The sequence below is a fragment of the Camarhynchus parvulus genome, chromosome 4, assembly GCF_901933205.1.
Source record: "Camarhynchus parvulus chromosome 4, STF_HiC, whole genome shotgun sequence".
Taxonomy (NCBI): Eukaryota; Metazoa; Chordata; class Aves; order Passeriformes; family Thraupidae; genus Camarhynchus; species Camarhynchus parvulus.
Window position 1 is genome coordinate 1680753 of NC_044574.1, and position 26265 is coordinate 1707017.

The window sequence follows — 26265 nt, forward strand, 5'->3', positions numbered from 1 at the left end:
GAGAGGGGACAGGGTCGCCCAGGGACCTCCCCCCTCCCTGCGGTCGAAATAATTCTGGTAATTAATATCGTTAATAATGGCGATAATTAATGGCAAGGGACAGGGACCGCGGTGTCCCCACGCCCCGGGTGGCATCAGGACCCTGATCTCGGACAGGAGGAGATCCAGGATCTGGGATTCTGGGATTCTGGAATTGTGGGTGAAGCTCTGGATTGGAGCGGGGAGAGAGCCGGGAAAGGCGGGAGGAGCCGGGTCCCACCGGAGCATCCGTCCCATCCTGGGGGATGCAGGACATTCCCACCCGGAGCGTCCGTCCCACCTTGGAGCATCCATCTGTCCTGGGAGCATCCATCCTGTCCCAGATCAGCCGTCCTGCCTTGGAGGATCCATCCATCATCCATCATCCATCCATCCATCCATCCATCCATCCATCCATCCATCCGTCCGTCCGTCCATCCATACATCCATCATCCATCCATCATCCATCCATCATCCATCCATCCATCCATCCATCCATCCATCCATCCATCCATCCATCATCCATCATCCATCCATCCATCTATCCATCCATCCATCCATCCATCCATCCATCCATCCATCCATCCATCCATCCATCATCCATCCATCCATCCATCCATCATCCATCCCACTCCAGATCATCCCCCCTGCCCAGGACCATCCATCTTCTCCTGGATCATCCCTCTAATCCTCAATATCCACCCTATTCCAGGGCATCCATCCCACTTGGGATCATCCCTCCCACCTTGGATCATCCACCATCTTCCAGAGCTTCCACCCCACCTTGGAGCTTCCACCCCACCTAGAACATCCCTCCCATCCTGGAGTATCCATCCCACCTCGGATCATCCATCCTTTTCCAGAGCTTCCATCTCACCTTGGAACATCCATCCCACCTGAGGCATCCACCCCACCTTGGATCATCCATCCCATCTTGGATCATCCATCCCACCTGGATCATCCAACCCATCCTGGAGTTTCCATCCTACATGGATCATCCATCCTACCTTGGATCATCCATCCCACCTGGAACATCCATCCCACCTGGAGCATCCATCCCACCTTGGATCATCCTTTTCTGGAGCATCCATCCTACGTTGGAACATCCAGCCCACCTTTGAGCATCTATCCCACCTTGGATCATCCATCCTTTTCCAGAGCTTCCATCCCACCTTGGAACATTCATCCCACCTTGGAGCATCTATCCCACTTGGAGCACCCAGTTCACCTTAGATCATCCATTCCACCTGGAGCATCCATCTCATCCCAGAGCATCCAACACACCTGGATCATCCAACCCCATCCTGGAGCATCCATCCCGCCTGGATCATCCATCCCATGTAGCTTGGATCATCCATCCCAATCTGGAGAATCCATCCCACCTTGAATGATCCTTCCTTTTCCAGAGCTTCCATCCCACACTGGAACATCCATCCCACCTGGATCATCCATCTTACCTTGGATCATCCATCCCAAACTGGAGCATGCATCCCAACCTGGAGCATCTATCTCATCCCAGAGCTTCCATCCCACCTGGATCATCCACCCTAACTTGGAGCATCCATCCCACCTTGGATGATGTTCCTGTTCCAGAGCTTCCATCCCACCTTCGATGATCCATCCCACCTTGGATCATCCATCCTTTTCTGGATCATCCCTCCCATCCTGGATCATCCATCTCACCTTGTATCATCCATCCTTTCCCAGATCATCTATCCCACCTTGGATCATCCATCCTATTCTGGATCATCCCTCCCATCCTGGAGCTTCCATCCCACCTTGGATCATCCATCCCACCTTGGATCATCCATCCTTTTCCAGATCATCCATCCCGCCTTGGATGATCCATCCCACCTTGAAACATCCATCCCACTTTCAACCATCCAACCCATCCTGGAGCTTCCATCCCACGTGGATCATCCATCCCACCTTGGATCATCCATCCTTTTCCAGATCATCCATCCCGCCTTGGATCATCCATCCCACCTTGGATCATCCATCCCATCCTGGAGCATCCATCCCACCTTGGATCATCCATCCTTTTCCAGATCATCCATCCCACCTTGGATCATCCATCCCACCTTGGATCATCCATCCTATTCTGGATCATCCCTCCCATCCTGGAGCTTCCATCCCACCTTGGATCATCCATCCCACCTTGGATCATCCATCCTATTCTGGATCATCCCTCCCATCCTGGAGCTTCCATCCCACCTTGGATCATCCATCCTATTCCAGAGCTTCCATCCCATCCTGGATCATCCATCCCACCTTGGATCATCCATCCTTTTCTGGATCATCCCTCCCATCCTGGACCACCCCTCCCGCCCATCCCGGCGCCTCCACCCCTCCATCCCTCCTCCGCCCCATTCCCAGCTCTCTCCGCCTCTTCCCGAGGCCAAACCCGGGAATTTTGGCTCATTCCAGGATTTCCCCAAGTCCCCCCTCAGCCAGGCCAGGCCGGGGCCACCCGGGGTGGGGACATCGGGGGGCCGGGTCCCCTCATCCCGCTGGGTCTGGCGGCTCCGCCCAGCTCCGAGGGGAGGGGACAGGTATGTCCCCAGTCCTTGTCCCGGCGGGATGGGGGGTGCGGAGCCCCTCCGGAGACGCCGTCCTTAGGAATAGGCCAATCCCTGGAGCGGCCGCCCCGGAGCGTGGAATTTGTCCGAGTCCTCGAAAGCTGGGTCTGGGCAGGGTGGGGACAGCGTCAGCCGGGGACATTGGGGACACTGGGGACATTGGGGACACTGAGGACACTGGGGACTCAGTGGGGCAGGGACGTGGGTGGCACAGGGCAGGGACATCAGGCAGGGAGTGCGGTGACACTGGGGACCCTCTGTGGGGCAGGGGGACTTGGGGTGGGTGTTGGGGACACTGGGGGCCTTGGGGACATTGGGGACACAGGGGGACAGGGAGGCGGGTGGCATGGGACAACCCCCAGGTATGGGTGTCACACGGGCAGGGAGTGCGGTGACACTGGGGACCTTCTGTGGGCCAGGGGGACTTGGGGTGGGTGTTGGGGACACTGGGGGCCTTGGGGACACTGGGGACACAGGGGGACAGGGAGGCGGGTGGCATGGGACAACCCCCAGGTATGGGTGTCACACGGGCAGGGACATCAGGCAGGGAGTGCAGTGACATTGGGGACCCTCTGTGGTGCAGGGGGACTCGGGGTGGGTGTTGGGGACACTGGGGACCTTGGGGACACTGGGGGACACAGCGGGACAGGCCCCAGGGTGGCACAGGGCAGCCCCAGCCACGCCCATGGGCAGGACATTGGGCAGGTCCAAGGATTACAGTGACACCAAGGTCACTCTGTGGGACAGGGACACTTGGGGGCAGATGTCAGGAACCCTGGGGACACTGGGGACAGAGAGAGACTTGGGTGGCAGAGAGCAGAGCCCTGACCACAGAGCCAGAAAGGTACAAGGGGCACGGTGACATTGGGAACCCTCCATGGGGCTGGGGACAGATGTCATGGACCTTGGGGACACTGGGGACAGAGAGGGACACGGGTGGCACAGGGCAGATCCAACTATGCCCAGGTACAGGACACAGCAGTGTGGTGACACCAGGGACCCTCCATGGGGCAGGGGCCACCTGGGGACAGTGGGGACAGAGAGGGACACGGGTGGCACAGGGCAGCCCCAGCCATGCCCAGGCACAGCACACAGCAGTGTGGTGACACCAGGGACCCTCCATGGGGCAGGAGCCACTTGGGGACAGATGTCATGGACCTTGGGGACACTGGGGACAGAGACTCGGGTGGCAGAGAGCAGAGCCCTGACCAGAGACCCAGAAAGGTACAAGGGGCACGGTGACACTGGGAACCCTCCATGGGGCGGGGGATGGGGGTCAGGGACCTCGGGGACACTGGGGACACTGGGGACAGAGAGGCACAAGGGTGGCACAGGGCAGTCCCAACCATGCCCAGGTACAGGACACAGCAGTGTGGTGACACCAGGGACCCTCCACGGGGCAGGACCACCTGGGGCTGGGTGTCAGGGCCCATAGTGGCCTTGGTGGCCTTGGTGGCCTCGGTGGCAGCTGACCTTGCAGGGCGCTGGCGCAGGCGGGCGGGGGGGAGCCCTGCGGGCGCAGCACAGGGGCGAAGGCGCTCTTCTGCTTCACGGCCGAGATCATCGTCACCGGCGAGAAGGAGAAGCCACCCGGAGAGGAGGTGGCAGTGCCCCCGCCCGAAGTGACAGCGACGGACGAGGCGCCCAGCGGGGGACTGGCGGGCAGGACTGAGGGGACAGCCACACACACGGCTCGGGTGGGGACAGGGACAACGGGAGGGGATGGGAGGGGTGGGACAGGGATGGGGATAGGGCAGGGATGGGGATGGGGACAGGGACAGGACAGGCATGGGGATAGGGACAGGATGGGGACGAGGACAGGACAGGGATGGGGACAGGGACAGGGACAGGACAGGCATGGGGATAGGGACAGGATGGGGACGGGGACAGGACAGGGATGGGGACAGGGACAGGACAGGCATGGGGATAGGGACAGGATGGGGACGGGGACAGGACAGGGATGGGGACAGGGATGGAACAGGGATGGGGACAGGGCAGAGATAGGGACAGGGACAGGAGAGGGATGGGGATGTGGGATGGTGACAGGGACAGGAAGAGAGGCAGGGACAGGACGGGGACAGGGATGGGGACAGGGACAGGACAGGAATGGGGACAGGGACAGGATGGGGACAGGGACAGGACAGGGATGGGGACAGGGATGGGGACACAGACAGGACAGGCATGGGGACAGGGCCAGGATGGGGACAGGGATGGGGACAGGGATGGGAGAGGGATGGGGACAGGGCCAGGACAGGCATGGGGACAGGGAGAAGCAGAGACAGGGACAAGGACAGGGCCGGGATGGGGCCAGGGATGGGGACACAACAGGGAAGGGGACAAGGATAGGGACAGGCACAGGGACAGGGAGAGAGGCAGGTACAGGGACAATGACAACAATGGGCCAGGATGGGGACGGGGACAATGACAGGGAAGGGGACAAGGACAGGGACAGGCATAGGGATGGGGAGAGGAACAAGGAGAGAGGAGGGGACAAGGACAATGACAACGATGGGCCAGGACAGGGATGGGGACAAGGAGAGGGATGGGGACAAGGACAGGGCTGTCCCACCTCAGCTGACCATGTCCCCACTCCCTCTCTCCCGCTCAGTGATGGCTTTGGGGACACTCCAGGGCTGTCACACAGCTTTGGGGACCCCACAGGGCTGGCCCATGCCTCTGGGGACCCCCAGGAACCCCACAGTGACTTTGGGGCCGTGACCTCAGGACCCCCCCAGGGCTGTCACCCGGCTTTGGGGACCCCCCTGAACCCCTGTCCCCCCCCCCACGGGTGTCCCCAGGTGTGTCACTCACTGGCGTAGGGGGAGGTGGCAGTGGAGCCGTTCAGGAAGCTCGGAGGGGACCCGGGCACGCCCAGGCCGGCCATGGTGGCCCCGCCGAAGCCCCCGGTGGCCCCGGCAAAGCCGGGCTGGGGGGCCGAGCCCGGGGGGCCGAACCCCCGCGCCGGGGGCGTCCCGGGGCTGCGCTGGAACCCTGCGGGGACAGCGACACGGTGACACCGCCTGGAGAGGGAAACAACGCCCCGAGGCCACCGCGCACCTTGGACAGAACCCGGAGGGGACAGCGACACGGTGGCACCCGCCGGGGAGGGGACACAACGCCCCGAGGCGACCGCGTACCTTGGACAGAGCCCTGAGGGGACAGGGACGGGTGGCACCGCCTGGAGAGGGGACAAAAGCCCTCCGGCCACCCCGAGGTCACCTCGAGGCCATTGTGCACCTTATGTGGAGCCCGGAGGGGACAGTGACGGGTGGCACCACCCAGGGAGGGGACAGAAGCCCTCCTGCCACTCCGAGGCCACCCAGAGGTCACCTCGCACCTTGGCCACAGCCCTGAGGGGACAGCGACACGGTGGCACCGCCTGCACAGGGGACACAACACCCCGAGGCCACCGCGCACCTTGCACAGAGCCCTGAGGGGACAGCGACAGGTGGCATCACCCGGGGAGGGGACAAAAACCTTCCTGCCACCCCGAGGCCACCTCGAGGACATCGCGCACTTTACGCAGAGCTCTGAGGGGACAGGGACAGGTGGCACCAGCCGGGGAGGTGACAGAAGCCCTCCTGCCACCCCGAGGCCAGCTTGAGGCCATCGCACACTTTATGGGGAGCCCTGCGGGGACAGTGACGGGTGGCACCACCCGGGGAGGGGACAGAAACCTTCCCGCCACCCCGAGGTCACCTTGAGGTCACCTCGCACCTTGGTCACAGCCCTGCGGGGACAGCCACAGGTGGCACCGCCTGCACGGGGGACAAAAGCCCCCGAGGCCACCGCGCACCTTGCACAGAGCCCAGAGGGGACAGCGACACGGTGGCACCATGCAGGGAGGTGACAAAAACCTTCCTGCCACCCCGAGGTCACCTCGAGGCCACCTCGAGGCCATCGCACACTTTATGCAGAGCTCTGAGGGGACAGCGACAGGTGGCACCACCCGGGGAGGTGACAAAAGCCCTCCCGCCACTCCGAGGCCACCTCGAGGCCATCGCGCACCTTGCACAGAGCCCGGAGGGGACAGGGACAGGTGGCACCAGCCGGGGAGGTGACAGAAGCCCTCCTGCCACCCCGAGGCCACCTCGAGGCCATCGCGCACCTTATGCAGAGCTCTGAGGGGACACGGACAGGTGGCACCACGCGGGGAGGTGACAAAAGCCCTCCCGCCACCCCGAGGCCACTGCGCACCTTGTTCGGAGCCCTGCGGGGAGTCGCCCATGGCGAGGCCGAGCTGTCCCCCGCCGAAGGAGGGGACAGTGACGTGCGCGGGGGCCCTGGGGACACTGTAGAGAGCCTCGGCCACGTCGGCCGCCCGTTTCAGCAGCACGTCCTGGGGACACAGCAGTGGTGTCACCACCGAGGGAGGGTGGCACTGCTCGGTGGCACCTCTGTGTGGCACCCCGCAGTGCCACCTGGTAGTGTCACCTCACAGTGTCACCCTACAGTGTCATCCTCCAGCATGGTGCCACCCCACAGAGTAACTCCTTGGTGTCACCTCTCAGTGTCACCCCTCGGCGTCACCCTGCAGTGTCACCCCTCAGTGTCACCCCACAAAGTAAACCCTTAGTGTCACCCCACAGTGTCACCTCACAGTGTCACCCCTCAGTGTCACAGTGTCACCCCTCAATGTCACCTCACAGTGTCACCCCTCGATGTCACCCTGCAGTGCCACCCCTCAGTGTCACCCCACGGAGTAAACCCTTGATGTCACCCTTCAGTGTCACCTCTCTGTGCCACCCCACAGTGTCACCCTCCAGCACAGTGTCACCCTCAAGTGTCACCTCTCACCGTCACCCCCCGATGGTGCCCTGCAGTGTCACCTCTTGCTGTCACCCCACAGTGCCACCCTTGATGTCACCCAGCAGAGCCACCCTCCAGCATAGTGTCACCCCTTGCTGTCACCCCACAGTGCCACCCCACAGTGTCACCCCGCTGCCACCCCACAGTGTCACCCTCGCTGTCACCCCACAGTGCCACCCCACAGTGCCACCCACTGCTGTCACCCCACAGTGCCACCCCACGCGCACCCCACAGTGTCACCCCTTGCTGCCACCCCTTGCTGCCACCCCACAGTGCCACCCTCAGTGTCACCCCTTGCTGCCACCCCACAGTGCCACCCTCGGTGTCACCCCACCACCCACAGAGCCCGGGGTGACCCTGGGATGGGCCGGGGTGGCTGGGACTGTCCCAGCTGGTGTCACCTCCCGGGGCTGGGCAGGGGACCGGGGCCCTCCAGGTGTGGCAGGGGGGGACTCGAGGGTGTCCCAGGGTGGGGGTGTCCCAGGGGTGTCCCAGGGGTTCCCAAGGGGGTGTCCCAGGATGGGGGGTCCCAGGGGTGTCCCAGGGGTGTCCCCAAGGGGTCCCCACACACCTGGTTGCTGTGGGGACCCCATAAAGCGCCTCCACCAGGTCGGCCGCGCGCTTCAGCAGCACCTCCTGGGGACAGCGAGGGGACAGCGAGGGGACAGGGGGGTCAGGGGGTGCTGCACCCCCAGCCCATCTCCTATGGTCCCTCTGTGTCCCCACTTCGTGCCCCCAGCGATGCTCCCATGTCCCCCCATGGTCCCCCTGTGCCCCCCATTCTGTGCCCCCAGTGATGCCCATTCTGTGTCCCCCCATGATCATCCCCCGTGTCCCCATTCTGTGTCCAGAATGACCCCCCCACCCGTGTCCCCCCTGTGTCCCATTCTGTGTCCCCAAAGACCCTCCTGTGTCCTCCCCATGTCCCCATTCTGTGTCCCCGAAGACCCTCCTGTGTCCGTCCTGGTCAACACCCCTGACCCCCCAATTCTGTGTCCCCAGTGACCCCCCCCATGTCCCCATTCTGTGTCCCCAATGACCACTCCTGTGTCCTCCCCATGTCCCCATTCTGTGTCCCCGAAGACCCTCCTGTGTCCCCCCGGTCACCACCCCTGAACCCCCCTGCCATTCTGTGCCCCCAATGAACCCCCATGTCCCCATTCTGTGTCCCCAATGACCCCCCCGTGTCCCTCCTGTGTCCCCAGTGACACCCCCCCGTGTCCCTCCTGTGTCCCCATTCTGTGTCCCCAGTGACCCCACCATGTCCCCCTGGTCACCACCCCTGACCCCCCATTCTGTGTCCCCAGTTACCCCACCATGTCCCCATTCTGTGTCCCCAACTACTCCCCTCCGTGTCCCCCCCGTCGTCCCCATTCTGTGTCCCCAATGACCCCCCCATGTCCCCCCTGTGTCCCCATTCCGTGTCCCCAATGGCCCCCCTGTGTCCTTCCTGTGTCCCCAATGACCCCCCCATGTCCCTATCCTGTGTCCCCAAAACTCCCCCGTGTCCCCATTCTGTGTCCCCAATGACACCCCCATGTCCCCATTCTGTGTCCCCAATAACCCCCCCATGTCCCCCCTGTGTCCCCAACCCCCCCCATCCCTCCCTGCCCCAAGCCCTGCCCCACCCAGGGGACACAACAACTGCCACCCCCTCCCTGCCCTTTGCCCCTGGGGCACTGCCAGGGAACCCCCGTGTCCCCGGGGCGTCCCTCCTGTCCCCTGGGGGTGTCGCTGTCACTGTCCCCTACCTTGGGCAGGCGCTCGGGGTCCCCGGGGTGCCGCGGGATCACCTTCTGCAGCCGCTGGAACCCGTAATCGATGGTGGGCTCGTTCAGCGCTGGGGACAGGGGACACCGCTGTCACTGTCACAGTCACTGCGTCCCCAGGGCTAGGACATTGTCCCAAGGCCCGGGGCACTGTCCCAGGTGTCTGTGTCACTGTCACAGGGGCTCTGTCCCCTTCCCAGGGTCTGTGTTCCTTTCCTGGGGTTTCTGTCCCCAACCCAGGAGTCCGTGTCACAGTTCCAGGTGTCCCCACCCCAATCCCAGGTGTTCCCATCCCAATCCCAGGCGTTCCCATCCCACCCCAATCCCAGATGTCCCCATCCCAATCCCAGGTGTCCCCACCCCAATCCCAGGTGTCCCCATCCCAATCCCAGGTGTTACCATCCCAATCCCAGGTGTCCCCACCCCAATCCCAGGTGTCCCCAACCCAGGACTTCCCATCCCAATCCCAGTGCTCCCCATCCCAATCTCGGGGGTCTCCAACCCTTTTTGGGGTTATGTGTCCCCTTGCCGGGTCTCAATCCCAAAACACTCTATCCCACTCCCAGGTGTCCCAATTCCCAACTCAGCAGTCTCTGTCCCATTCCCGGGTGTCCCCATCCCAATCCCGATGTCACCATCCCTTTTCCAGGTGTCCCCATCTAAATCCCAGGTGTCCCCTTCCCATTCCCAACGTCCCCTTCCCATTCCCAATGTCCCCATCCCAATTCCCAATGTACCCATCCCAATTCCAGGACATCCCCATCCCAACCTCCATGTCCCCAACTCAATCCCGATGTCCCCATCCCATTCCCAGGTGTCTCCATCCCAATCTCAGCGGCCTCTATCCCAAATCCCAGGCGTCCCCATCCCATTCTCAGGTGTGTCTATCCCAATCCCAGCAATCTCCATCCCATTCTTGGGTGTCCCCATCCCATACCCAATGTCCCCACCTCAATCCCAGGTGTCCCATCCCATTCCCAATGTCCCCACCCCACTCTTGGTGTCCCCATCCCATTCCCAGGTGTCTCTACCCCAATCCCAGTGGTCTCTACCCCATTCCTGGGTGTCCCCATCCCAATCCCGATGTCCACATCTCAGTTCCAGGATACCCCTATCCCAGTCCCAGGTGTCACCATTTCAACCCCAATGTCCCACCCCATTCCCAAGTGTCCCCATCCCAATTCCCAATGTCCCTATCTCAACCCCAGGTGTTCCCATCCCAATCCCAGCAGTCTCTGTCCCATTCCCAGGTGTCCCCACCCCAGCGCCAATGTCCCCACCCCAATCCCAATGTCCCCATCCCAGTCCCAGGTGTCTCTATCCCAATCTGAGCAGTCTCTATCCCATTCCTGGGTGTCCCTATCTCAATCCCAGGTGTCCCCACCCCAATCCCAATGTCCCCACCCAGTCCCGATGTCTCCACCCCAGTCCTGATGTCCTCATCCCAATGTCCCCAGTCCAGCCCCAATGTCCCCATCCCAACCCCGATGTCCCCATCCAGTCCTGATGTCCCCACCCCAGTCCCAACGTCCCCACCCCAGTCCCAATGTCTCCAGTGCCGCTGTCCCCAACCCCGATGTCCCCACTCCAGCCCCAATGTCCCCACCCCAGTCCCAGTGTCCCCATCCCAATGTCCTCAGTCCAGTCCCAATGTCTCCATCCCGATATCCCCACCCAATCCCGATGTCCCCAGTCCCAACGTCCCCATCCAGTCCCAATGTCCCCAACCCCGATATCCTCACCCAATCCTGATGTCCCCAGTCCCAATGTCCCCAGCCCCAATGTCCCCACCCAATCCCAATGTCCCCAGTCCCAATGTCCCCAGCCCCAATGTCCCCATCCAGTCCCGATGTCCCCGGTCCCAATGCTCCCTCCCCAGTCCCGATGTCCCCACCCAGCCCCGTTGTCCCCATTGTCCCTCACCAGTGTAGACAAAGCATCCTGGGGTGACCTTGCAGAAGTGCTTGGCCTTGTAGGACAATGTCCCCACCCCATGCCCATTGTCCCCATGCCGCTGTCCCCATCCCCACTGTCCCCAGCCCCGCTGTCCCCATTGTCCCTCACCGGTGTAGACAAAGCATCCCGGGGCACCCTTGCAGAAGTGCTTGGCCCTGCAGGACAGTGTCACCTCCCCACCCCCAATGTCCCCATGCCGGCGTCCCTGTCCCCATTGTCCCCACCGTGGGGCACCCTTGCAGAAGTGCTCCCTGCAGAATTACCCCCCCCCCAATGTCCCCAGCCGCCCGTCCCCATTGCTCACCGGTGTAGACGAAGCGTCCCGGGGCGCCCTTGCAGAAGTGCTTGGCCTTGTAGGACAATGTCACCTCCACGACCCCCGGGATGTGCCGGGGGGGCGTCTGCACGCGGATGGCGTGGGGGGTGATGAGCTGCGGGGGGGACACGGCCTCAGCGGTGTCCCCAGGGTGTCCCCAGGGTGTCCCCAGGGTGTCCCCGTGCCACCGCGGCCGTATCTCGCTCCACACCAGCACGGTGCCGAAGAGCACCTGGAGGCCATCGAAGAAGTTGTCCCCAATGACGATGACGGTGGCACCGCCCGTGGTCCAGCCCTCGCTGGGGCTGATGGCCTTGATGCAGGGGGTGGCTGCTGGAGGGGACAGGGACAGCCGTGGGGAGGGGACGGGGACAGAGGGGTGGGGGGCACAGGGAAGAGGGGACAGGCATGGGGACACGGGGACAGCCATAGGGATATGGACATGGAGTGGGACAGACATGGGGACAGGGACAGAGGGGTGGGGGGGACAGGGACAGCAATGGCAGGGACAGAGAGGTGGAGGGGGACAGGGAAGAGGGGACAGGCATGGGGACATGGGGACAGCCATAGGGATATGGACATGGAGTGGGACAGACATGGGGACACACATGCGGACATGGGGACAGGGACAGTGGGGTGGGGGCAGGGAAGAGGGGACAGGAATGGGCACATGGACTGGGACAGGCATGGGGACATGGGGACAGGCATGGGGACATGGAGTGGGACAGATGTGGGGACACGGGGACCGGCATGGGGACACAGATATGGATGGGGACATGGACATGGATTGTGACAGATGTGGGGACAGACATGGGGACATGGGGACATGGATAGGGACAGCATAGGGACATGGACATTGATGGGGACATGAGAGCATGGAGTGGGACACACAGGTGGCCACAGGGACATGGGGACATGGCTGGGGACACACAGGTGGCCACAGGGACATGACCAGGGACAGACATAAGGACACGGATGGGTACAATCACAGGTGGCCACATGGACATGGCTGGGGACACGCACACGTGGCCATGGTGACACGGGTGGGGACAAACAGAGGCACCCATGGACACCCAACCTGGATGGGCACGGACACTTGGGGACAGCAGGGTGGGGACAGCAGGGTGGGCACACAGGGATCACCCAGGGGTGCCAGGCCACGTTGGCAGGGTCCCAAAATATGTCCCCAAGATGTCCCCAAGGTGGCCATGGTGACATGGATGGGGACAGACACCCATGGGTGGGCCCACCAGACACTGGGGACAGCAGGGTGGGGACACAGGGTGGGGTCACCCAGGGGGTGCTAAGTCACACTGGCAGGGTCCCAAAACATGTCCCCAAGGTGTCCCCAAGGTGGCCACGGTGACACAGATGGGGAGGCACCCATGGGCACCCAACCATGGATGGGCACAAACATTGGGGACAGCAGGGTGGGGACAGCAGGATGGGGACACAGGAATCACCCAGGAGGTGCCAGGCTATGTTGGTAGGGCCCCAACACATGTCCCCAAGATGTCCCCAAGATGTCCCCAGGTGTCCCCTGACCTTCGGAGGGGTCGAGGCGCCGGGCGCGCCGGCCGTGCTTGGAGTTGTTGTGGACGAACATGTTGTCGGACACGGCCAGGACGTGGCCGTCCACGTGCACCGTGGTGGACACCACCACCTGCGGGGACAAGGGACACCGTCACCCCGTGGTGGCCTGGCCTGTCTGGGGACACCGCAGGGGCACTGGGGTGTGGCGTCCCTGTAGTGTCCCCATGGTGTCCCCTCCCCTGTCACACTGCAGGGATGCTGTATGTGCTGTCCTCGTGGTGTCCCCATGGTGTCCCTTCCCCTGTCACAGCCCTGTCACAGCGCAGGGACGCTGTGTGTGGTGTCCCCACCATGTCCCCATGGTGTCCCCTCCTCTGTCACAGCCCTGTCCCACCACAGGGATGCTGTGTGTGGTGTCCCCACAATGTCCCCATGGTGTCCCCATCCCTGTCATACCACAGGGACGCTGTGTGTAGTGTCCCTGTGCTGTCCCTGCGGTGTCCCCATGGTGTCCCCATCCCTGTCATACCACAGGGACGCTGTGTGTAGTGTCCCTGTGCTGTCCCTGCGGTGTCCCCATGGTGTCCCCTCCCCTGTCACACTGCAGGGATGCTGTATGTGCTGTCCTTGTGGTGTCCCCATGGTGTCCCCTCCCCTGTCACAGCCCTGTCACACCGCAGGGACACTGGGTGTGGTGTCCCCACAATGTCCCCATGGTGTCCCCTCCCCTGTCACACCGCAGGGACGCTGTGTGTGGCATCTCCATGATGTCCCCATGGTGTCACTGCCCCTGTCACAGCCCTGTCACATCACAGGGATGCTGTGTGTGGTGTCCCCAGGATGTCCCCACGATGTCCCCATCCCTGTCAAAGCCATGTCACAGCGCAGGGACACTGAGTATGGTGTCCCCACAATGTCCCCACAGCACCCCCATCCCTGGCATACCCACAGAGAGGCGTGATGTGTGGGTGTTTATTGTTTCTTCCACAATGTCCCCATGGTGTCCCTCCGCGCACACAGGACGCTGTGGTGGTGTCCCGTGTGTCCCCACAATGTCCCCATGGTGTCCCCTCCCCTGTCACAGCACAGGGATGCTGTGAGTGGTGTCCCTGTCCTGTCTCCATGGTGTCCCCATGGTGTCCCCTCCCCTGTCACAGCCCTGTCACACTGCAGGGACACTGTGTGTGCTGTCCCCATCCCTGTCACAGCCCTGTCACACCACAGGAGGTGCCAGCTGTGGTGTCCCCGCGGTGTCCCCCCAGGGGACCCCCACACTGCCGAGCTCCTTCCCACAGGGGACACCCAGGGGACCCCAAACCCCTTTTAGGGTCACCCCCAACTCCCCAAATCCCCCCAGGTCTTCCCCCTGCCCCAGCCCCTCTAGGAGACCCCAAATCCCTTTTAGGGCCACCCCCTCAGAGACCACCCCTAAACCCCTTTTAGGGCCACCCCCAGTCCCCCAAATCCCCCCAAGTGACCCCAAACCCCCTTGAAGCCCCCTCAGGACCCCTCCAGGAGACCCCAAACCCCTTTTAGGGTCACCTCCAATCCCCCAAATCCCCTCAGATCTTCCCTGCCCCAGCACCTCCAGGAAACCCCAAACCCCTTTTAGGGTCACCCCCAGGGCCCCAAATTCCCCCCAGGGAAATCCAAACCCCTTTTAGGGCCACCCCCTCAGAGACCACCCCTAAATGCCTTTTAGGGTCACCTCCAATCCCCCAAATTCCCCCGAGAGGACCCCCCCCCCCCCATTAGAACCCCCCCAAATCCCCCCCAAACCCCTTTTAAGCCACCCCTCAGAGACCCCCAAATGCCAGTTCACCTCCACCCCAATTCCGAGGACCCCAAATCCCGGGGGCGGCCCCAGGCCCAAGACCTCCCCCAAATCCCTTTTAGGGTCACTCCCTAAGCCCCCCAGCCCCCCAAATCCTTCCAAGAAACCCCAAACCCCCTTGAAGCCCCCTTAGAACCCCTGCAGCAGACCCCAAACCCCTTTTAGGGCCACCCCCTCAGAAACCCCCCCTAAATCCCTTTTAGGGTCACTCCCAACTCCCCAAATTCCCCCAAGAAAACCCAAACCCCTTTTAGGGCCACCCCTTCAGAGACCTCCCCCAAATCCCTTTTGGGGTCACCCCAAGTCTTCCAAATTCCCCCCAGAGGACCCCAAATCCCTTTAAGGGCCACCCCCTCAGAGACCTCCCCCAAATCCCTTTTAGGGTCACCCCCAAGCCCACAAATTCCCCAAACCCCTTTTAGGGCCACCCCCAGTCCCCCAAATCCCTCCAAGTGAACCCAAACCCCCTTGAAGCTCCCTCAGGACCCCTCCAGGAGACCCCAAATCGCTTTTAAGGGCCATCCCCTCAGAGACCTCCCCTAAAACCCTTTTAGGGCCACCCCCAGTCCCCCATCCCCTAAAAGGGAACTCCCCCCCCCAAATTCCCGTCCCCCCCTAACCCCACAAACCCCCATAACCCCACAAACCCAAACCCCAAAACCCCACAAACCCACCCCCCCCAATCCCACACCCACCCCCCCCACCCACCCCACCCCACACCAACCCCACAAACCCCAAAACACCCCACAAACCCCCCACAAACCCCCAATCCCAAAACCCCACCCACAACCCCCCCACCCCCACAACCAAAACCCCACCCCACCAAACCCCAACCCCCACCCCCAAAACCCCAACCCCAACCCCCCCACCCCAACCCCACCCAACCACACCCCAAACCCCAACCCCCACCCCAAACCCCAAAACCCCACAAACCCCACAAACCCCACCACAAACCCCACAAACCCCAAACCCCACAAACCCCCCACAAACCAACCCCACAACCCCAAAAACCCCCAACCCCCACAAACCCCACAAACCCCCTAACCCCAAACCCCAACCCCCCCAACCCCACACCCCACAACCCCCAAACCCCACAAACCCCACAAACCCCACAAACCCCAAAACCCCAAACCAAAACCCCCAACCCCACACACCCAAACCCCACAAACCCCAAAACCCCAAACCCACAAACCCCACAAACCCCACAAACCCCACAACCCCAAACCCCACAAACCCCAAAACCCCCAAACCCCAAACCCCACAAAACCCCACCCCAAACCCCTAACCCCACAAATCCCACAAACCCCACAAACCCCCCAACCCCACAACCCCCCTAACCCCACAAACCCCACAAAACCCCACAAACCCCAACCCCACAAACCCCACAAACCCCACAAAACCCCAAAACCCCAACCCCACAAACCCCAAAACCCCCACAAACCCCACAAACCCCACAAACCCCCACAACCCCACAAACCCCACAAACCCCACAAATCCCACAAACCCCACAACCCCTAACCCCACAAACCCCACAAACCCCACAAATCCCCTAAACCCCCCAACCCACAAACCCACAAACCCCCAAACCCCAACAAACCCCACAAACCCCACAAAACCCCACAAACCCCACAAACCCCACAAACCCCCTAACCCCACAAATCCCCAAACCCCAAAACCCCCAAAACCCACAACCCCCAACCCCACAAACAAAACCCCAAAACCCCCAAAACCCCACACCCAAACCCCACACACCCACAAACCCCAAACCAAAACCCAACCCAACCCACAAACCCCACACCCACACCCACCAACCCCAACCAAAACCCACAAACCCCACACCCACCTAACCCCACAAAACCCCAAACCAAACCCACCCCTAACCCCCCACAACCCAAAAACAAAAACCCAACCCCAAAACCCCACCCCAACCCCAACCCCAACCCTAACCCCAAAAACCCCAACCACCCCAAACCCAAACCCCACAACCAAACCAAAACCCACACAACCCCCAAACCCCAAACCCCCAAAAACCCCACAACCCCACACAACCCCAAACCCCACAACCACAAACCCCCCCACAAACCCAAAACCCCACAAACCCCACAACAAACCCCACAACCCCAAAACCTAACCCCACACAAACCCCACCCAAAACCCCACAAACCCCCTAACCCCCCAAACCCCACAAACCCCACAAACCCCACAAACCCCACAAACCCCACAAACCCCACAAACCCCTTCCCCCTTTCCCCTTTTCCCGCCGCTCTCCCGCCGCCGGTGCCGCGATGCAAATGGGGTCGTTAATCACCGAAATGTCATAATTAACATCTCGTTAGCGAGCCCTGATGAACTTCGGGGGGGGGGCCCAGGACCCAGCTGCGACCGGGGAGGGGGGTTGTGGGGGAGCGGAGATTTTTGGGGTTTTCAGGCCGGATTTGGGGTTTTTTATAGGGTGGCGGTGGATTTTTTAGGGTAGCGGGAAATTTGGGATTTTTCAAAGGGGTCGAGGGGTATTGGGGGCTCGATTCCCCAAACGGGGGGAATCGAGCCCCCAATTCCCCTCGACCCCTTTGGGGAATTTTTATGGGGTCGCCTGCACCTCAACCTCCCTTTTAGGAGTCGAAATTTGGGGTTTTTTATAGGGCGGCGATGGAATTTTTAGGGTAGCGGGAAATTTGGGATTTTCAAAGGGGTTTGGGGGGAATTGGGGACTCGATTCCCCTCAATCCCTTTGGGAAATCTTTTTGGGGTCGTCTGAACCCCTTTTTAGGGTGTCTTTCACCCTATTTGTGATGTCCCCAAGTGTCACCTTTTATAGGGTGGCGGTAAATTTTTTTAGGGCAGCGGCAGTGGATTTGGGATTTTCAAGGAGTTCAAGAGGAATTGGAGACTCAATTCCCCTCAACCCATTTGGGGAATCTTTTTGGGGTCACCTGCACCCCTTTTTGGGGTCAAAATGTGGGGTTTTTATAGGGTGGCATCAGATTTGGGATTTTCAAAGGGGCCGAGAAGAATTGGAGACTCAATTCCCCTCAGCCTCTTTGGGAAATCTTTTTTGGGGTCGCCTCAACCCCTTTTTGGGATCTCCTCCATGATGTCCCCAAATGTCACCCGGAATTGTCACCTTTTATAGAGTGGTGGCGGATTTGGGATTTTTCAAAGGGGACAATGGGAACTGGAGACTCCATTCCCATCAACCCCTTTAGGAAATCTTTTTTGGGATCACCTGCACCCCTTTTTGGGGGTCAGAATTTGGGGTTTTGTATAGGGTGGAAGTAAATCTGGGATTTTCAAAGCAGTCAAGGGCAATCGAGTCCCCAAACCCCTTGGGGTTCCCAAATTCCCTTTGGGGAATCCTTTTGGGGTCGCCTGAACCCCTTTTTGGGATCTCCTCCATGATGTCCCCAAGTGTCACCTGGAATTGTCACCTTTTATAGGGTGGCAGTAAATTTGGGATTTTCAAAGGGGTTGAGGCAAACTGGGGGATTCAACTCCCCTTGACCCCTTTAGGAAATTTTTTTGGGATCACCTGCACCCCTTTTTGGGGTCAAAATTTGGGGTTTTGTATAGGGCGGCGGTGGATTTTTTTAGGGTGGCGGTAAATTTGGGATTTTCCAAAGGGGTCGAGGGGAATTGGGGGCTCGATTCCCCCCGAACGGGGGGAATCGAGCCCCCAATTCCCCTCGACCCCTTTGGGAAATCCTTTTGGGGTCTCCTGCCCCCCCTTTTTGGTGTCCCCTCCACCCTCTCAGTGATGTCCCCAAGTGTCACCTGGAAGCGCCGCATGTCCCGCGGGTTCCCGGCGTTTTTCAGGCAGTTCTGGTTGCACTTGAGGAAAAACTTGAGGAAAAACCTGAAATTGGGGAAAAACAAAAAAAAAAAAGGGGACAAACGTGTCACCATGGTGTCCCCAATCTCGGTGTCCCCAATCCCAGTGTTCCTGTCTGTTGTCCCCATCCCAATGTCCTTTCTTGTCACCACCCCATTATTGTCCCCATCCCAGTGTCCCCATCCCCATCCCGGTGTCCCCATTGCCATCCCAGTGTCCCCATCCTGTCCCCATCCCGGTGTCCCCATGGTGTCCCCAGTCCTGGTGTCCCCATCCCAATGTCCCGTTCTGTCCCTGTTCTGCTGTCCCTTCTTGTCACCACCCCATTACTGTCCCCATCCCCATCCTGGTGTCCCCGTCCCCATCCCGATGTCCCCGTCCCCATCCCGATGTCCCCATTCTGTCCCCATCCCAGTGTCCTCATCCTGGTGTCCCTTCTTGTCACCACCCCATTATTGTCCCCATCCCCATTCTGGTGTCCCTGTCCCCATCCCCATCCCAATGTCCCCATTCTGTCCCCATCCCAATGTCCACATTTGGCTGTCCCTTCTTGTCACCACCCCCCATCATTGTCCCCATCCCCATCTCAGTGTCCCCATCCTGTCCCCATCCCAGTGTCCCCATCCTGTCCCAGTTCTACTGTCCCTCCTTGTCACCACCTCATCATTGTCCCCATCCCAGTGTCCCCATTCTGTCCCAGTTCCACTGTCCCTCCTTGTCACCACCTCATCATTGTCCCCATCTCAGTGTCCCCATCCTGTCCCCATCCCAGTGTCCCCATCCCAGTGTCCCCATCCTGTCCCCATCCCGTGTCCCCATTCTCTCCCCATTCCACTGTCCCCATCCCAGTGTCCCACCCTGTCCCCATCTCTGTCCTGCTCTGTCCCCATCCCACTGTCCCCATCCCCATCCTGGTGTCCCCATTCTGTCCCCATTCCACTGTCCCCATCCCAGTGTCTCCATTCTATCCCCATCCCAGTGTCCCCATTCTACTGTCCCCTGTCCCTTCGTGTCCCCATCCCTGTCCTGCTCTGTCCCCATCCCAGCGTCCCCATCCCAATGTCCCCATCCTGTCCCTCTCCCACTGTCCCCATGTCACTGTTCCACCCCAGTGTCCCCACGCCATCCCTTCCCACTGTCCCCACCTTGTCCCCATCCAACTGTCCGATCCTGTCCCCATCCCACCATGTCACCCTGTCCCCATTCCCGTGTCCCATTCTGTCCCCATCCCATCGTGCCACCCTGTCCCCAATCCCACTGTCCCATCCCACGCCAGTGTCCCCCTTAACATGGCCCTGGTGACACCGTTGGGGAGAATGGGGTGGGGGACACACAGGTTCCCATCCCAGTGTCCCCATCCCAGTGTCCCCATCCCATCCCTGTGTCCATCCCTGTCCCCATCCCAGTGTCCCTCCGTCCCCATCCCAGTGTCCCCATCCCATCCCTGTGTCCATCCCTGTCCCCATCCCAGTGTCCCTCCCTGTCCCCATCCCAGTGTCCCCATCCCAGTGTCCCTCCCTGTCCTCATCCCAGTGTCCCTCCGTCCCCATCCCAGTGTCCCCATTCTGTCTCAGTGTCCCCATCCCAGTGTCTCCCCCTGTCCCCATCCCAGTGTCCCCATCCCATCCCAGTGTCCCCATCCCATCCCAGTGTCTCCCCCTGTCCCCATCCCAGTGTCCCCATCCCAGTGTCCCCATCCCATCCCAGTGTCCCCATCCCATCCCAGTGTCCCTCCCTGTCCCCATCCCATGTCCCTCCCTGTCCCCATCCCAGTGTCCCCATCCCAGTGTCCCCATCCCATCCCAGTGTCTCTCCCTGTCCCCACCCCAGTGTCCCCATCCCAGTGTCCTCATCCCATGTCCCTCCCTGTCCTCATCCCAGTGTCCCTCCCAGTGTCCCCATCCCAGTGTCCCCATCCCATGTCCCTCCCTGTCCCCATCCCAGTGTCCCCATCCCAGTGTCTCTCCCTGTCCCCATCCCAATGTCCCCATCCCACTGGGGGTGACACCGGGGTCCCTGGGAACACTGGGGACCTCCGGGCCCGTCCCTGGGGTCACGCGGGGTTTGGGGAGATCTGGGGGACCCCAAGCAAGGTCAGCCCCGGGCCAGGCTGGGGGGACACGGAGGGGGATCCCAGGGAATGGGGATCCCACAAAAAAAGGGTGCCAGAAAAAGGGGATCCCACAAAAAAGGGGTTACATGGAAAGGGGATCCCATAAAAGATCCCACAAAAGAGGGGGTCCCACAAAAAAGGGGGTCCCAGGAAAAGGGGGTCCCAAAAGAAAGGGGGATCCCACAAAAAGCAGGTCCCGAAAAAAAGGGGATCCCATGGAAAAGGGGTCTCAGGGAGAGGGGATCCCACAAAAAGGGGACCCCAGAAAAAAAAGGGTCCCGGGGAAAAGGATCCCAGGGATCCCACAAAAAGGGGATCCTGCAAAAAGGGGATCCCACAAAAAAGGGGATCCCACAAAAAAAGGGTCATGGGGGAAAAGGATCCCACAAAAAAGGGGTTACATGGAAAGGGGGATCCCAGGAAATGGGGATCCCATAGAAAAGGGGTTTCCAGGGAAATTTGGTCCTACAGAGACAGGGGTCCCAGGGATAGAGATCCCACAAATCAGGGGATCCCATGGATGAGGGGATCCCACAAAAAGGGATCTCATGGGGAGGGCATCCCATAAAAAGGAACTGCCAGGGAGGGGAGGATCCCATGGGAAGGGGGATCCAGGGAACGGGGATCCCACAAAAAGGGGGTCCCAGGGAAAGGGGGATCCCACGAAACGCAGATCCCATGAAATGGGGGTCCCACAGCGAGGGGCTCCCAGTGAAAAAGGAGGATCCCCAAAAAAGGGGGAATCCTGCAAAAAGGGGGATCCCAAAAAAAGGAGGAATCCTGCAAAAAGGGGGATCCCAAAAAAAAAGGGGTCTCATTTAGAGGATCCCATGGAGGGAGGGGTCATAGGGAGAGAGGATCCCATGGAAAAGGGGATCCCACAAAAATGGGGTACCAAAAATAGAGGATCCCATGGAAAAGGGGGATCCCACAAAAATGGGGTACCAAAAAAAGGGGGATCCCACAAAAAAGGGGGATCCCACAAAAGTCTGATTTAGAGGATCCCATGGAAAAGAGGGATCCCAAAAAAGGGGGGATCCCACAAAAAGGGGGATCCCAAAAAAAGGGGTCTCATTTAGAGGGATCCCATGGAAAAGGGGGATCCCAAAAAAAGGGGATCCCACAAAAAGGGAGATCCCACAAAAAGGGATCTCATTTATAGGATCCCAAAAAAGGGGGGATCCCACAAAAAGGGGATCCCACAAAAAGGGATCTCATTTAGAGAATCCCATGGAAAAGAGGGATCCCAAAAAAAAAGGGGGATCCCACAAAAAGGGGATCCCACAAAAAGGGATCTCATTTCTAGGACCCCACGGAAAAGGGGGGACCCCACAAAGAGAGATCTCACACTGAGGGGGTCCCGACCCCACAGAAAGGGGGTCCCACCTTCTGGAACCACCCAGGAAAACGGGGGCTCCCCCCATTCCCCGCATTCCCATAATCCCATTCCCGCCCCGCGGGTGGTAATCAGGGCAAGGAAGGAGCTGGAAAACGCCAGGAGAACGCCCCAAAAACGCCCCAAAAACGCCGGGAAAACGCCCCAAAAACGGTCCCGCCACCCCCGGCACAGTACAGCCGCGGGAGAACCCCAAACCCCCCAAAAAAACCCCACAAAATCCCCGCTAAACCCCCCAAATCCCAGCCCCAGGTAGGGGGGCTGGGGCTGAACCCCCGCGAGTTAAAAATACGGGGCCGGCGCATTAATTAGCATCGCTAATTACCATTGAATATGCAAATGCCCGGCGCCGCTGCCGAGCACCTTGTGCTCGCGGCGCATAAATTTGAATGCGCAATTAGCATAATCGTGGCTAATTAATGAGAAGCGTCAATTTTCGCAGCCGGGTAATTTGATTAACGCCGCGAGAGGGGCACTTAGAGCGCTCTCAAACCAGCGGGGCTGGCCCGGGGGGGGACACGGCGACACGGGGGACAGGGGGGGCTCCGCGCCAGGCATGGCGACACGGCTGGGGACACGGCTGGCCCGGCGTGACCCCCCGGGGGGGACCGGCATGGGGACACCCCGAAAGGGATGAGGATGGGGATGGGGACACCCCGAAAGGGATGGGGACACCCCGAAAGGGATGGGGATGGGGATGGGGACACCCGGAAAGGGATGGGGATGGGGATGGGGACAGGGGACTGGGGACACTCCAAAAGTGGTGGGGATGGGGACACCCCGAAAGGGATGAGGATGGGGACAGGGGATTGGGGACATCCCAAACGTGACAGGGATGGGGACAGGGGACACCCCGAAAGGGATGGGAATGGTGACGGGGACACCCCAAAGGGATGGGGACAGGGGACAGGGGACATCCCAAACGTGACAGGGATGGGGACAGGGGACTGGGGACACCCCAAGGTGATGGGGATGGGGACACCCCGAAAGGGACAGGGATGGGGACAGGGGACACCCCGAAAGGGATGGGGATGGGGACACCCCCCAAAAGGGATGAGGATGGGGAGAAGGGTGGGGACAGGGACATCCCAAAGGGATGGGGATGGGAACAGGGGACATCCCCAAAAGTGACGGGAAGGGGACACCCCGAAAGGGATGGGGATGGGAACAGGGGATTGGGGACATCCCAAAAGTGACAGGGATGGGGACAGGGGACACCCCAAAAGGGATGGGGATGGGGGGGGGACACCCCAAAGGGATGGGGAGAAGGGAATGGGGGACAGGGGACATCCCAAAAGTGATGGGGATGGGGACAGGGGACACTCCGAAAGGGATGGGAATGGGGACGGGGACACCCCAAAAGGGATGGGGATGGGGAGAAGGGAATGGGGACAGGGGACACCCCAAAAGGGATGGGGATGGGGACAGGGGATTGGGGACATCCCAAAAGTGACAGGGATGGGGACAGGGGACACCCCGAAAGGGATGGGGATGGGGACACCCCAAAAGCGATGAGGATGGGGTGGGGACACCCCGAAAGTGACGGGAATGGGGAGAGGGGACATCTCAAAAGTGATCGGAATGGGGACACCTCAAAAGTCCTGGGGCGGGTTGGGGACATCCCAAAAGCGATGGGAATGGGGACAGGGGACATCCCAAAAGTGATCGGAATGGGGACAGAGGACACCCTAAAAGTGATGGGGACAGGGACAGGGGAGATCCCAAAAAGAGATGTGAATGGGGACAGGGACACCCCGAAAGTGATGGGAATGGGGACAGAGGATTGGGGACACCTTGAAAGTGATGGAGATGGAGACACCCCAAAAGGGATGGAGACAGGGGATTGGGGACACTCCGAAAGTGACGGAGATGGGGACAGGGGACACCCCGAGAGTATGGAAATGGGGACATCCCAAAAGTGATCGGGAATGGGGACACCTCAAAAGTCCTGGGGCGGGTTGGGGACACCCCAAAAGTGACGGGGATGGGGACAGGGGATGCCCCAAAAGAGATGTGAATGCGAACAAGGACACCCCGAAAGTGATGGGAATGGGGACAGAGGATTGGGGACACCTCAAAAGTGATGGAGACACCCTGAAAGCGATGGGAATGGGGACTGGGGACACCCCGAAAGCGACGGAGATGGGGACAGGGGACACCCCGAGAGTATGGAAATGGGGACATCCCAAAAGTGATCAGAATGGGGACACCTCAAAAGTCCTGGGGTGGGCTGGGGACACCCCGAAAGTGCTGGGGACAGACTGGGGACACCTCAAACATCCTGGGGCTGGTTGGGGACACCCCGAAAGTGATGGGGGATGGGGACAGGGGACACCCCAAAAGTGACTGGAATGGGGTGGGGACACCCCAAAAGCGACGGGGATGGGGACAGGGGACACTCCAAAAGGGACAGGGGACACCCCGAAAGTGACGGGCATGGGGACAGGGGACACCCCGAAAGGGATGGGGCGGGTTGGGGAGACCCCAAAAGTGACCGGGATGTGGAGAGGGGTTGGGGACACCCCAAAAGTGATGGAGATGGAGACACTCTGAAAGTGTTGTGAATGGGGACAGCAGACACCCCAAAAGTAATGAGGATGGGGACAGGGGACACCCCAAAAGTCCTGGGGCAGTTTGGGGACACTCCTGCAAGTGGGTGACCCCCCAAAAGTGCTGGGGATGGGGGGGACACCCCAAAAGTGATGAGGACAGGGGGACAGGGGACACCCCAAAAGTGGTGAAGATGGGGACAGGGGACACCCTGAAAGTGTTGTGGATGGAGAGAGGGATTGGGGACACCCCAAAAGTGCTGGGGACGGGGGGGACAGGTTGGGGACACGCCTGGTCCTGGGCGACCCCCTAAAAGTGCTGGGGATGGGGACAGGGGACTGGGGACACCCCAAAATGCTGTGAATGGGGACCGGGGACACCCCAAACATCCTGGGGTGGGTTTGGGGACACCCCGAAAGCGCTGGGGATGGGTTTGGGGACAGGTTGGGGACACGCCTGGCACTGGGTGGCCCCCCAAAAGTCCCGAGGCTGAGGGGGGCACACAGGGACATTTGGGACATTTGGGACATTTGGGACACGGCCACCAACCATCAGGTGTCACCTCCCAAGGGGACACCGGTCCCAGGGGGGTCCTGTGACCCCAAAAGCGCCATGGTGGGGACAGCCCCAGGACACCTGCGGGACGGGGGACACGGGGACAACGGCGGCGACAAGGGGACAACAAGTGACAACCCCGGGCTGGGCTTGGTGGCACCACGGAGGTGACACCGGGATGGGCAGGAGGACCCTGGTGGGGACAGGGACAGAGGGACCTCAGGGACGGGGACACGGCCACCCTGGGATGTCCCCAACGTGCCGGTGCCACCTCCATTATCGATGTGACATCTGTCACCCCCTGGGGACACCCGGACACTGCTGTCCCTCGGCTCATCAGCATCCTGTCCCCAAAGCTTGGGGACACTGCCGGTGGCTGCCACCCCCTCCAGGTCACCATGAGCTCCCCAATGTCCCCAGTGTCCCCTGATGTCCCCGATGTCCCCAATGTCCCCAGTGTCCCTGATGTCCCCGATGTCCCCAGTGTCCCCAATGTCCCCAGTGTCCCCAGTGTCCCCAGTGTCCCCAATGTCCCAAATGTACCCCAATGTCCCAAATGTCCCCAGTGTCCCCAATGTCCCCAGTGTCCCCCCAATGTCCCCAAAGTCCCAAATGTCCCCAGTGTCCCAAATGTCCCCAGTGTCCCCAATGTCCCCCCAATGTCCCCAATGTCCCCAGTGTCCCCCACGTCCCCAATGTCCCCAATGTCCCCCAATGTCCCAAATGTCCCCAATGTCCTCAATGTCCCCGATGTCCCCAATGTCCCAAATGTCCCCAGTGTCCCAAATGTCCCCATGTCCCAAATGTCCCCAGTGTCCCCAATGTCCCAAATGTCCCCGATGTCCACAGTGTCCCAAATGTCCCAAATGTCCCCGATGTCCCCCCAATGTCCCCGATGTCCCCAATGTCCCCAATGTCCCCGATGTCCCCAATGTCCCCAGTGTCCCCAGTGTCCCCCAATGTCCCCAATGTCCCCCCAATGTCCCCCAATGTCCCCAATGTCCCAAA

At 60.7% G+C, this 26265-nt stretch overlaps 1 protein-coding gene across 1 annotated transcript in view; it reads right to left on the reverse strand.

Annotated features, from left to right (window-relative positions):
* Positions 1-2378: 2378 nt before the first annotated feature.
* Positions 2379-26265, reverse strand: part of LOC115903063 (transcription factor COE4-like) — a 33361-nt gene continuing 9474 nt past the window's right edge. Inside the window, 11 exon segments of the mRNA XM_030947204.1 lie at positions 2379-2704; positions 4071-4265; positions 5409-5588; positions 6795-6936; positions 7978-7994; positions 7997-8042; positions 9158-9246; positions 11436-11562; positions 11647-11780; positions 12993-13110; positions 18586-18667. Coding sequence (XP_030803064.1) covers positions 2634-2704; positions 4071-4265; positions 5409-5588; positions 6795-6936; positions 7978-7994; positions 7997-8042; positions 9158-9246; positions 11436-11562; positions 11647-11780; positions 12993-13110; positions 18586-18667 — 1201 coding nt within the window. The 3' untranslated portion in view covers positions 2379-2633.